Here is a 12,588-nt window from a genome sequence, read left to right as displayed (position 1 = left end):
CATGAAAAATGTCACGCTCCAATATTGGCGTGGGTCACAAATAAACACTAGTCATTGCTAGAAAAAGGAGTGCTTATTACAAAGAGCGGTGTCTGTAGACAAGAAGTTCTTGCTGAAATCAGGTATAAAAACCGAACACGAGTTTTGAATGGGGCGTGTTACTCGGAATATTGGCAATCACTAGGACTGCTTCTGCAAGGACGAGCTAGGAAGAGTAAGATGAAGCACGTACCGGGCCAAAGGGCCGGTTTTTTTTCCATTCAGTTTTGTCACGGTGTGTGTGGCCGCGTGGTTCTTCTGTTGTCCACTTCCTGACACAGAGAGAGTAACATAGAAGAGAACAATGGAACTGGATGAGGTTCTACAAAAATGGAAATCTCCACATCAGCAAGCCCACCGTAAATATCCACCACAAAATCAGATTTCTCCCAGACAAATATCCACAGTCCTGATTCCTCCCCGGGACCCTTCTCCCTCTCGATCAATCTCCCGCAATCCCCCAACTTCAAAGAACCAGACAGACAACTAAGACGTCTTCCCGGTTCGATAACAGACACCAGATCAAGAAAAAAAAAAACCGAAAAACAGTAATAATACCTTCGATATTTGTTGCTTGCTGGTGTTTGCTTCTATTGAAGCTTTAGAACATTGATCAATGGCTGGTCTAGCTTCAATCTGCCCACACCGGTCTCCGCCGTCTTCTTCTTTATGCTTGTCATCGACGACTGCTCATGACTATGGATCTTCCTGTTGTGTGGCACTTACAAGCCCAATCGGAGGTTCGACTTTGAGACAGAGACCAGGGCAGAGACTGTATTCACAACGTGTGCCCATTGGGCTGAAGATACAGAATGCAGCAACAAAACCTGCAAAATCTCCAGGTACTCTAATCTCCCTGCAAGTTCGTGGATTCAATGGATCCATCATATAGCTAAATACAATTAGCTTGACCTTTGACCGTCTGCTTTTCTGGCAACAGCTGAAGAGGAATGGAAGGTCAAGAGGGAATTGCTACTTCAGAAGAAGGTATCTATCTCCTCTGTCCGTCCCATCCTCAAAATTCAGTACCTCATGCACACTTGTATTATATATTTACCTATATATATGTGTCTACTGCATCCATATACCGTGAAAGGATACCGTAAAAGATGCATATTGCAAGTGTTCAGAGAGTTACTTAAAATGCTGCTGACATGTACATCCAATGATCAAGGAGGGTATAACATTATGATTCTAAGAGCAAATACTTTCTTTGTTGAGACGGAGAGATTGCAAGTAAGTGAGTATATTATTTAGTAAAAGACCAGAAAAATGAAACTGGAAGTACCCGTTTTCCCAGGTAAGAAGTGTGGATGTGAAGGAAGCTTTGCGCCTTCAGCAGGAGAACAACTTTGTGATTCTCGATGTAAGGCCCGAAGCAGAATTCAAGGAGGTTAGTCATACGGCCCAACACTCAAATAATTATAACACTACATACAACTTCATCTTGCTTGTTGCTCACCAACAAAGTAGGAATCCAACGTTCAGCGGATAATCCCATTTCTGGGTTTTGCAGGCTCACCCACCGGGTGCAATTAATGTACAAATATATAGGCTTATCAAAGAATGGACGGCATGGGACATCGCCCGCCGTGCTGCTTTTGCCTTCTTTGGCATCTTTTCAGGCACAGAAGAGAATCCTGAATTTCTCCAAAGTATGGCAAAATTATCTGGTCCTGCCTATTTCTATGACTAAATATTATTTAAATATGAAATGATGATCAGAACTGCACTATGTTCCTCAGGTGTGGAATCAAAAATAAGTAAAGATGCAAAGATAATTGTAGCTTGCTCAGCTGGTGGCACAATGAAACCATCCCAGAATCTTCCTGAAGGACAACAGTCAAGGTAATCTCATTGAAATCTAAATCTGATGATGAATAAATTGCCGCACAAATGCCTACCTGACATTACAAATCCTGTTCACTGTTTTACATTGATATATAAATTGTAATATTGCTACTTCCTGCAGATCTCTTATAGCAGCATATTTTCTCGTCCTCAATGGCTACACAAATGTCTTCCATCTAGAAGGGGGCTTGAACACATGGTTCAAAGAGGGATTACCTGCAGTTTCAGAAGAATGAAGTATCAAATTCGGCAGCCATTTTTAGAGATAGACTAAATAGATGAAGTTGGAAGAGGATTCTCGTGGCACCAAAGAGATCTCTTGTATGAGCATTCCATATCTTAAAAGAGTAGAAGAGTTGGTTGATGTATGTTCTCCTCAAGTAATTGAAAAACCCACCTGTCTGATAATCGAACAGTCTATGACCACATGACAAGTTGTCTGTTCTTCTTGGGGAGCTGTGAGGAATTCGTCTCCCTCCAATTCATGACATTTGCATTTTATGCTGCGCATAAGGAAGCTCGTGCCATAGCTAGCGCACCCTCGCAAGTTTTGTTCCCACCAATGAAACCACTCATGTGGACAAAAACACAACCGGGAATTCCAGCTACCTTAGAGAGTTTATCACCCTCCAAACCCCTCCAAGACACTGGCAGAGGTTTCCGACTTTCAAAGTTACTGAAAGAGACTGCTACAGCTTGTAGTCTCCATTTTTCACTCCTGTCATCCTGCAGATAAGAAGCATTTGTTTCTTTATAATCTGTCGAAATATCAGACGCACCATATGATGAAATTATAAACCAAGAATTATGTGTTGGCTTGGGGTTACACATGCAAAATTCAATTCACGGACTGCTACGATCACTCATAAATTAGAGAAACATTTATTATTTAGGGAAAGCAATTTACCTGATAGATAACATACTTGATGGAAGGATCAATCTTCATTTCCTCCTCCAGCTCAAAAATGTGAAGCTTCCACTGTGAAATTTGTGATGAATATCCTAAGCTTAGTGATTAATCAGGACGACAAGTCATTATCAAATTCACCCCATCTCTGAAAGTATTATTCCCTAGACTAGTAATTTGTATTTCAAAGTCTATCTGACCCACTTAAAGTCCTCTCTCTTTTCCACGGTAAGATCACAGACCAGGAAACACTCCAAATCAAGGATTTGGCTTTCAAGGGCCCATTTACCCCAAAAGGAGGAAAAAGAAAGGGAAAAAAAAAAAAGGGAAATTCAAGGCTGTGCCTGTGCCTTTTGCTAGATTCAACTCTACTGAGTTTTTCATGCATCCACTTTAGAAAGTGATGTCCCAGTAAAAGCTGACCCACTTTAAAAGGTAAATTAGCTTATAGAGGAAAAATTCAAGTTTGGTCCACCTCGACATAAATTAGATGACTTACCGGGCAAGATCTATTAAGCACCATGATTTCTCCACTGGGATCAATATTCTTTCTCATTGATATACACTCCATGACTATCGATCGAGCAGGTAACCATGATCTCGCATAAAAAAGTACACTCTAAAACAAAATTGCAATTTAGACATTCCCAGTATAAAGGCAATATTTAATTCCCTACTAAATATATGATGACTATCATCAGCAAAGCAGTTGGGCAAGATACAATTATGACGAAATTGATGGATCCCTTCAAAACCTGTACCTCTAGAAATTCACTTCCAGCAAGTTCCATTGCACGTTGAAAAGCTTCATCTTCCTTTTTGGATGAAACGTCTGGATCCACGCAATCCAAATTTAACCCTCCCACTCTCGAAGACAAACTTGTATTATTGATATACCTTGGTCGTTGATCTGTCTCATATTGGCTGATTCCATTATCAGTGGCATCAACAGCCTGTTACAGTAACACACCCCTTATGCTGAGACTACACAATTGTTTCTTTGTTTTTTTGTTTTTTGATAATTGGTTAATTTCATCGATCACCAGAGACTACACAATTGTTAAAGAAATAAGAAATTGCATAAGGAAACAAGAGAAGCTGCACAAAAGGAGGATATATTTTTGGGATTAGTGTTCCCATTTACCCATCACCAATTAATTTGATTTATCCAACTTGTTATGATCACAATTACATACATGCCCCACCAATGTCGAGCTTGTAAGCAGAAAATAGTTCATTAAAACGTAAAAGATTATGTACCTCTATGAAGTTTTTATAGACAGCAAGAAACAGCCGATGCACATCGGGATGGCCTTCGTGGAGCTCAACATCCTTCGCGATCAGCTCTGTCCCATAATGCTGGGAGAAAAAAAAATGTATATATATATATATATGATGATCACACCAGCGAGTAAGAACAAAAGTAGAGAATCAGTTGTAAAACCAAACTGTCACTGAGGCATATGGGCGAGCACCTTATAGACAAGGCCTGCGCTGCTGAGTTTTGTGGTGAAGCCATGCCCTAAAACCTCCCCAAATCCTCTCTGATGGTGATCGTATCGATCCCTCCTCGGCTCATAGACTCCTCCCACATCCACCACAGCGTCGAGCGTGTCCAACACCTTCACGAAACCTCAAAGAATGTCAGTAAATTCTCTGGACCAAGTACATCAACATCATCATCATCATCGTATCACTAAATGCCATTAAGCTCCAGCTTAAATGAAGTCCCATCATGGGGTGGTGTATATATAGATTGACTACGCCATGCACGTGAACTGAGCTTCAAAAGCACAGGCTTGGCGATGGTAAGAAGATGATGTAGGAGGAACCTGCGGGTCTCGAGTGCGGATAATTTGGGCATCCCGGAATTTGTCAGTGAGGCGGAGCATGAAGCAGGCGAGGACCTCGTCACAGTGGAAGCTGCCATTGTGAGTCCCGACCCGTTTAACTGCAGAAGCAGTAGAAATGGAGAATGCCGCACGGACAAGCGGACATGACAATCTAAAGCTGAAGTTTCGCTTTGTCATGGTCTTGGCGAAGGGGATGATGCGACCGCAAAAGGTTGAACTTCGGAAGGCCGCCATGTTTTCTGTTCGCTCTCTTTCTCTCTCCCCCCATTCCTGACGAAATTATTATGTAACGTTTCCTTCACCCCAGCATGTAGCATAGGAACTGGTCTGTCGCCCCTGAGTAATCGAATTGGGTCGGTTGTCGTGGCAGTTCATTCGATGCACGATCCTTTAGAAAGGAAACCAGAATTTCCATCTCGTCCAATGTACCGGAAGTGAAAATCCACCCCGAAGACAAGAAGTTCGAGTCTACAACAGACCGATCATCGATCTCTTGTAGAAACTGAGAATACGAAAATCAACAGATGCATTTATAAATGTCGATGAATTCTTACTCACAAGTACATTATGTTGCTGTCGCAGCTATTCCCTGCTCGGGAGGAGAAACCGTAGAAAGAGAACCGGTCATGCTTCACCACACAATAATGTTACATATGACAACCAGAAATTTCCAGCTAAAATTGCAGCACAGTCGAAACAATGCCGAGTAACTGTATGGTCAGCAGTTCCCTGTATCTGGTGTTTCACTCCTAATCTCCAAAACAAAACACACTTTAGGAATCGTCTTGTAGCCTATACAGTGTGATCTCCTGCTGCTTAAAGTACCGCCGGTCCTCTTCATCGACCAGGACAAGGTTCAAGTAATATTTTACACTGAACTTGTTGTTCACATTCCTATGAGTCGGGGTCAGTTCATATGGGCTGAGGAACAGCCTGATGGGTATTGATTCACCTGTAAAGAAGTAAATTACGAATCAAACTCCCAGTTGTACTCATTGCCAGGAAATATACTAGTACATAAGCATAGACATGTTACCTCTAACAGGGGCTCCATCCATCAACTCAAATTTAGCAAGCGTTTCCGTTTCCACATGGGTATTGGTTCCTGCACCGGTTGATTCTCGACGCCTGATCTCAAGATCCATGTTCTTTATCTTGATCCTCACTAGAAGAAAATATATTTTGCCGATAATCACATCTTTCAGATGATACCTGCATTATCAGAGGTTTTAAAAGAATGTACCCATAATTTCCCCTTCAATTGGCGCAAAAGCAGGGAGATACATACTTGCTTTTGTTGTACTCGAATTCTATGTGAAGGCAATCCTCAATTCCCACTTCCATCTGCATAAAACACGAGGAATGTACAATTGATGCCTTAACCGTAGAGATCGAGCACTCATGTCGTAGGAAAGAGCAAAGCCTCCAGATAATATCAAATCAATAAGTGGCAAAAGAACCACCTCAACCAAACCATCAAGTTTTCTCTTTATAGACATTAGGCAACAAGCAGCAGCTCAAAGCAAGACAATTGAGATAAGAATAAAGCTTGATCTAATAAGATATTGCCATACAAAAGTAACGCACTTGAATTTGCCACAGCTATTAGAAATCTTAGTTAAAGAGTGATCATTTATCAAAGAATGGTTATCAAATGATTGAACAGCCGGGAGCAATTTACTTACAATACTTAGTTGACATATATAAAAACTAGGCAGCACCAACCTTAATGCTGTTGTTTATCGCTGGTGGAGGAGAGAAGTTGCGAACCTAATGCATGGAAAAACAGAATCAGCCAAGAGAAGATAGGAAGCAGAATTGTTTGCAAGAATGACAAAATTTTATTGACAAAATCGAAGATCGATTCAGCTGTTACTGAATCAAGATCTGAAGCACCGGAACTGATATTTTAGAAACTAAGAGTAATGATTAGGTATATTTTTACCACAAAATCCTGGTATTCCACAATGCTTCCAGCATAACCACGATTAATTGTCACTTTTAGGACATACCTAAAAATAGCACAGAAAGTACACGTATCATATGATGGGCAGTGCTTCAAACTGGGGGTGGGGAGTGGTTGGGGAAGATATTTTATTAGATAAATATCAACCCATCACGACGTGATCTTCAGAGAAGTGGAAAGGAAACAAATGCTAGTACAATAACAGAAAGCACAGAAGCTAATGTTTGCAAAAATCTCTAAATGCTACAAGCTGCTAACCTGAGCCTCACATTCACCCCACTGTATGTCTCATAAGGCATTTCAACGGTGGAAAATTCAAATGGATATGTTTTCCTTTCGTATATATCTCCAGGGATATCTAACTCACGAACTGCAGACAAAGAGTATGCCCAAATTAACCAAAGGATGTCTCCCAAAATATCATATCATTTTTGACAGATAGTTGGACCTGAGTCAGTATACAAAAGAAAGAGAACAACTGCAATTTCACCTACCAAGAGAAGTAAAGTCATAGAAGTTGCCTCTGTCAAAGTATATCTCTGCAAGGAGAAACATATTTCAGATCAATTCGATTTGAGAATTAGCTAATCTGAGCTGTGTTCTAAGATAAGGAAACTTGCTAAATAGCCATTATGAGAGAATAGTATTGTTTCATACATGAACTTTCTACAACAATTATATTGACCGTAGAAGGCAACAACTATGAGAGCATCACATCTATAATATAAGTTGATAAACCAATCTGGAGAAGAGAGTTACCTATCTGACCGAGGAGTTCAACTTTGATACCATTGTGTTCGATCTTCTTCCCTTGAATTGGTTCTACAGAGATCTGAAAATAATACATTAGTACGTGAAAATGTGCCACTCTCAACAAAATATGCAAAGACTAATATAATGAAGGCATACAAGCTCAATGTAAAACCAAATAAGCAAATACCTTTCCGGATACATTTTCTTGACTTTGGAATAGTGGAACCATCACAGTTTGACCATTTTCCTTCTTCATAGGAACCTATCAGGCAAAATTTGCGGAGAAAGGTTAATCATGAGATTACCTCAAACCTGATGATGGCAATGAAAGTGTGAAATGTATGGATAAATTATAGTGACTTATGGATGGGAAGGCCAAATAAGGTCATAGCTAGTGATGTCGCAGAACCTATCAGAAGTTATACGCACAGCTAGTCAAATCTGTGATCTAAATCTGATTAAAAGAATTGCACACTAGACCTAACTGCCGAGACATTTTGCACGTCCCTACTTTCTGAATTCATTAATGTCTTATATAGCCTGTTTCACAAGTAAAAAAAAAAAAAAAACTCACATCTACAACACTAAGAGCTCCCAGTCAAAAGAAAAAAAGGAGGGAAAAAAAAGAAGAAGAAGAAAAGCTAAGAGATCCTTCCTCCTACCACTCAGAAATAAAGATAATTGTATACTGATATATATAAGTGTATTACCTGCTTACGTGTTTTTCCATCAGAAAATGTGATGAAAATATTACACGCCGGTTTGAATGCTCCAAGAAGATAATTCTGGAAAGGAGAATCATCAGTTCGAAATTACCAAATATCAAGTGAAAGTATATGTAGGTAAAGTATAAGAAACAGCGAGTTCTTACCATGGTGTCTGAGTTCCCGACCGAAACAGCACCCTTATATTACAGTAACACCTAAAGAAGTACAAGATGGACACGCATAAATTATCAAAAATTCAGAAGGATCGGCAGACTGCAGAGAGGTTCAGAGAAATGATCGAGCTCCACGAAGTAAGCTATTAACCCAGTATATGTTACTAGAATTTGATCGGCCATGAATTACCTGAACAACCGATCAAGCAAGATATGTTTTTGAAGCTGACTATAAAATAATTCCCCAAAAAAAAAAAAGGAAGAAGAGTAATAAGGATGTAAAGAAATCCCAGTCGCACGAGCATGGAGCATCCCCATCCTCGAAATTGGTCATCATTCTCGAAATCTTAGGCTAAATCGAGCTCAAATAACAATGGTAGACTATGAAAAGTCATTATCAGGTCAAACCTAGGGAAATCTGATGCAATCGGCAGCTCATCGTCAGCATAAACAGCAGAAGAAGAGCTTTGAAATGGGGGTACCTGAATTAGCTCCACAATGTTCGCCTCGAGCTGCCCAATAACGCGAAATTATGGAGAACGAAGAGAGAAGGAGAGGGAGGAAAACCTTGTAATCATGATCTTAACATCTGGGGGTTTTACAGAGAGGGACAAGAAGAAGAAGAAGAAGAAGAAGAAGAAGAAGGGATCATCGATCTCTGCGATGTTCGACAGTTAGCGGGGGAAAGAGGAAGGCTGGACCCGGAGTCCTGAACCCCCGACCCCTCCCCCAAGCTCGCTGAGCCACGTGCATCGCACGCGCCCTCGTGACGACGTTTCGCTCCATGACACGACACATTGACATTGACACCTCATAGTTTTTTCCCCTCCGGCAAGGCAGGGCTCTCTGTGCGTTTGACGGGGAAACCAAACAAACAAACAAACAAACGAAGCAGCTAAATCGGCTCATTTTTAGGCCCATTGGGGATGGAAGTGATTGGCCCAAGCCCACTGGGTCATAGATGTACAATCCAATAATAGCCTGCTCCCTCGCACCCGTAACCATTACCCACTGATGCGGGAAATAATCTTGAGGTTGCTCCTCGGACTCCGGCCACCGCTCGATATCTGCAAGAAGGGCTATCGGAATGGTGTTCGAGAACTCCCTCCTTACGCCGACGGGGATTTTTTTTTTTAAGTAGAGTATTCTATAAAGTTACTTTAAATCATCTCTTATAACAGTCAATGATAGAGATAATGATGCATGTAGCGTGTATGAGATTACTTTATGGGATTTTGGGCTTCTGCAAAGTTACATTTTTTTCGATTCATACATACACGAATTCTTTTGAATCACTTATCCTTCAAGAGTAAGTCTGGACGTTGATTGACTTGGGCAAATTCGGCTCAATATCAAATTTTGATTCGCTATGTATTTTTCAGGGGTATCCGAACCTTAGAAATAATGTTATCATTTCCGTGCTTTAATATATAATATGCATTATTCAGCGAAAAAAAAAATCTGGACGTTGATAAATTTAATAATTAGCCATTTTGAAACAAATTTTACGATTGACTAAGAGAGCGAATTAAATCCCGAATCCATGCAGGATCCCCGTCAAATGAACAGACCGTTCCACTCCGTTTCAAGTCCAGTCAAAAGCCCCTTTTGCTGGCTATAATTTAGTTGCAGTTTCCTTCTCTCTTTCTTTTTTTCTCTTTTTTTTTTTGTTTCTTTTTTCTATTTTCTATTATTATTAGGATTTTAGGGCCCGGGAATTGGAAAAATGTCAACCATAGATGATAACTTTACGTGACAAAGTCAATGCCCTAGAAACTACCTCGATCCTTTCTTTCTTTCTTTTTTTTTTTTTTTTTTGATAGCTACATCGACCCTATTTACATCAGTAGTAATGCATTTGACTTTTACGTTAAAAAGGCTGGTAATTATTTTGTAGATTTTTATTATTACCCTACAATTGAAGTTTAGACCATGTATCCGACAAGTTCACCAAGGTTTCATAACTCATACGACTATTGGATCGATAATTACACCACGATCATGCAAGATGGAAAAGCAGGAATATCTCATAGATATCTAAGTCATAATTATGCATTACAATCAAGTAAATTTGTCCAAAAAAAAAAAAGAAAAAGATCCTAGGCATTCATTAATCCGAGGTTTCCTAATGTAATGTCCCAAAAATCTCCCCATCCAATATTTGACAAAACCCCCCAAGAACTTTTCATGCCCCCCGAGATTATAACAAGAGAAACGATTCTTTCCCATTTCGGCTAATCGATTCGAGAAAAGAATATTCATTCCCAGGCCTCATTGCTATGGTTCTGCGGCTTGTGGCTCGAGAATTCCCGCGAATCTAAGCTTCATGCTTCGATCCTTCCTTCTCGGCGGAGCTAAGGTCGATAGACTCCTTCCTCCTGCTGCCCATCTTGAGCAGACCATAGAGCTTCCTAAACTCCCGGACTGTGTGGACGCTCTCCCTGCAGAATACTGAAGCAGGCTCGCTTGATTCTTCGCTGGACCGGCCCGACGTGCTCCCGCTCAGCCGCTGCTGCCCGACCTTGTTGGCGTTGACGGTCTGGAGTGCCCCGATGACTGACTTGAGGGCACGGCTCGGCGATGACCGGTTTGCAATCATGATCTCACCGATGTGAGCCGGGCTGAGGCTCGCCCCGGTCTGGAACATCTCCTCCACTTGCGGGAAGAGCTTGTGCTCCTTGAGGCCCAAGTAACTGTTAGCCAAGCTCTTGAACGCCGTGAAGTCGCATAAAGGGAAGTTTATTTGGACGTCGATCCGTCCCGGCCTCGTCACCGCCTCATCGACCCGATCCTGACCGTTCATTGTGAACACCATCACCCTCTCCTCTCCGCAGCAGGATATGACCCCGTCCATGAAGCTGAGCAAGCCCGATAGGCTCACAGCCGTCGATTTCTTCTCCAGGAGGAACCGATCGAGATCTTCCACAACTACGATCGACTTGCTCGCGGTCTGCATCAGGAGCAGCTTCAAATCAGAGTCATCCAAAACTCGGGACATGTCGACATCGTACACGTCGTAGCAGAGTAGCTTGGCCATTGCAGCAATGAAGCTCGATTTCCCGGTGCCGGAGGGGCCGTGGAGGAGGTAGCTCCGCTTCCAGACGCGGCCGAGCCGATGATAGTACTGCTTCGACTTGAGGAACGCCTCGAGGTCGGACTTCACCTTGACCTTCAGCTCGCCGTCCATCACAATGGTGTCGATCGTCGCCGGGTGGGTGAATGGGACCGATCTCCACCGTCCGTCGATGGCGCCCTCCACTGGGCCCGAGTTCGTGAACAGCCGGATTTCCTTAGTGTTCTGTTCAATCTCTTCGGAGACGGTGAAGATGTGCTGGAGGTAAGACTTCAGGATCCGCCGCTTGTCCCGCTTCCTGATCCTCAATACCAGCGACCGATTACCGCCGAGGCCCTCGCTCTTCCACGAGACCTCGGCGCCGAGGAACCGATCGAGGACCGGCCGTTCGGGGTCGGGGCGGACCACGATGTCATTGGATTTCGGGCCGGACAACAGGTTCGTGAAGTCGGAGTCCTCGAGGGACGACAGGGAGCTGAGGTAGACAGAGACCTTGCGGTAGAGATGATTCTCCTGAAGCTGCTCGTTGAACTGCGGGACCGTGAAGAACTGGTACGCGTGGCACCGGTCCTCCACCGACCGCCATAACCGGACGAGGAGGTGCGGTACGGAGGTCCTGAGGAGGATCCGGAGAATCAAGAACAGGGGAAGAACACCCAGGAGGAGCAACCTCAGTTTGTCCGAGAAAATCTCCATTGGAATGGAATTACGCTTCCCGATGGATCAGAGATGATGGAAATGGAGATGGGATCAATTTAAGAGGAGATGATTTTAATGGGGATGGATGGATGGATGGATGGGTCCATGAAGACGGCGGGTGACGGCAAGTATTAATGGGTCAAATCCACGAGAGCTGGACAGCGGAAGAGAATAGAGAAAAAGTGTTTTATTTTTATTTTTTTTCTCTCCCTTCATAGTCGAGAATAAGTTTTTTTAAGCTTATTAGTGCAAGGAAATACGAGGATGTGATTCACCATAAACAAAATATTGTTTATAAAAGATGGTATAGTATATTAACGTACGCTTTTATATGATAATCAAGAAATTCTAAGTTCGATACTCGTTGGGGACTTTTATGTTCTTTTATTAACTATTTATAATTTATAGTTCATTATATAGATATAGCTCATATGTTACTCTTATGATTGAAAAAAAATAATATTTGGGTGAATTTTATTTATAAGAGTTTGAAATTTATTTACTTCGTGATTAGGATTAAATCAACTTAATGCCGAATTAACTTTTTTTGGGTAATGCCTGAAACAA

General features: G+C 41.9%; 4 protein-coding genes across 4 annotated transcripts; 1 reads left to right on the top strand and 3 right to left on the bottom strand.

Moving 5' to 3' along the window:
- Positions 1 to 32: 32 nt before the first annotated feature.
- Positions 33 to 5,010, bottom strand: LOC116195934 (UPF0160 protein C27H6.8-like). Its single transcript, XM_031525367.1, has 9 exons — positions 4,630 to 5,010; positions 4,273 to 4,419; positions 4,058 to 4,156; positions 3,559 to 3,750; positions 3,297 to 3,416; positions 2,798 to 2,869; positions 2,288 to 2,616; positions 598 to 2,106; positions 33 to 311 (listed from the first exon to the last, which is right to left on the bottom strand). Exons 1-7 carry the CDS (start codon positions 4,882 to 4,884, stop codon positions 2,389 to 2,391), a joined length of 1,113 nt encoding a protein of 370 aa, XP_031381227.1. The 5' UTR covers positions 4,885 to 5,010; the 3' UTR covers positions 33 to 311; positions 598 to 2,106; positions 2,288 to 2,388.
- LOC116195936 (rhodanese-like domain-containing protein 14, chloroplastic) lies at positions 411 to 2,318 on the top strand. The gene is made up of 6 exons (XM_031525369.1): positions 411 to 881; positions 980 to 1,026; positions 1,340 to 1,432; positions 1,556 to 1,694; positions 1,785 to 1,887; positions 2,012 to 2,318. The coding sequence occupies exons 1-6, from the start codon at positions 656 to 658 to the stop codon at positions 2,124 to 2,126; spliced, it is 723 nt and encodes a 240-aa protein (XP_031381229.1). The 5' UTR covers positions 411 to 655; the 3' UTR covers positions 2,127 to 2,318.
- Positions 5,011 to 5,159: 149 nt separating the features above from the next.
- LOC116195935 (vacuolar protein sorting-associated protein 26B) lies at positions 5,160 to 8,965 on the bottom strand. Its single transcript, XM_031525368.1, has 12 exons — positions 8,732 to 8,965; positions 8,241 to 8,291; positions 8,080 to 8,154; positions 7,557 to 7,631; positions 7,376 to 7,448; positions 7,111 to 7,155; positions 6,875 to 6,986; positions 6,596 to 6,662; positions 6,376 to 6,420; positions 5,939 to 5,994; positions 5,687 to 5,862; positions 5,160 to 5,602 (listed from the first exon to the last, which is right to left on the bottom strand). The coding sequence occupies exons 2-12, from the start codon at positions 8,241 to 8,243 to the stop codon at positions 5,424 to 5,426; spliced, it is 906 nt and encodes a 301-aa protein (XP_031381228.1). The 5' UTR covers positions 8,244 to 8,291; positions 8,732 to 8,965; the 3' UTR covers positions 5,160 to 5,423.
- Positions 8,966 to 10,186: 1,221 nt separating this feature from the next.
- On the bottom strand, positions 10,187 to 12,171 carry LOC116197811 (AAA-ATPase At2g46620-like). The gene has a single exon (XM_031528062.1). The coding sequence runs from the start codon at positions 12,016 to 12,018 to the stop codon at positions 10,567 to 10,569; it is 1,452 nt and encodes a 483-aa protein (XP_031383922.1). The 5' UTR covers positions 12,019 to 12,171; the 3' UTR covers positions 10,187 to 10,566.
- Positions 12,172 to 12,588: the final 417 nt, after the last annotated feature.

This window comes from Punica granatum, chromosome 2 (assembly GCF_007655135.1).
Source record: "Punica granatum isolate Tunisia-2019 chromosome 2, ASM765513v2, whole genome shotgun sequence".
Lineage (NCBI taxonomy): Eukaryota > Viridiplantae > Streptophyta > Magnoliopsida > Myrtales > Lythraceae > Punica > Punica granatum.
This window is presented reverse-complemented; position numbering and strand designations above follow the sequence as displayed.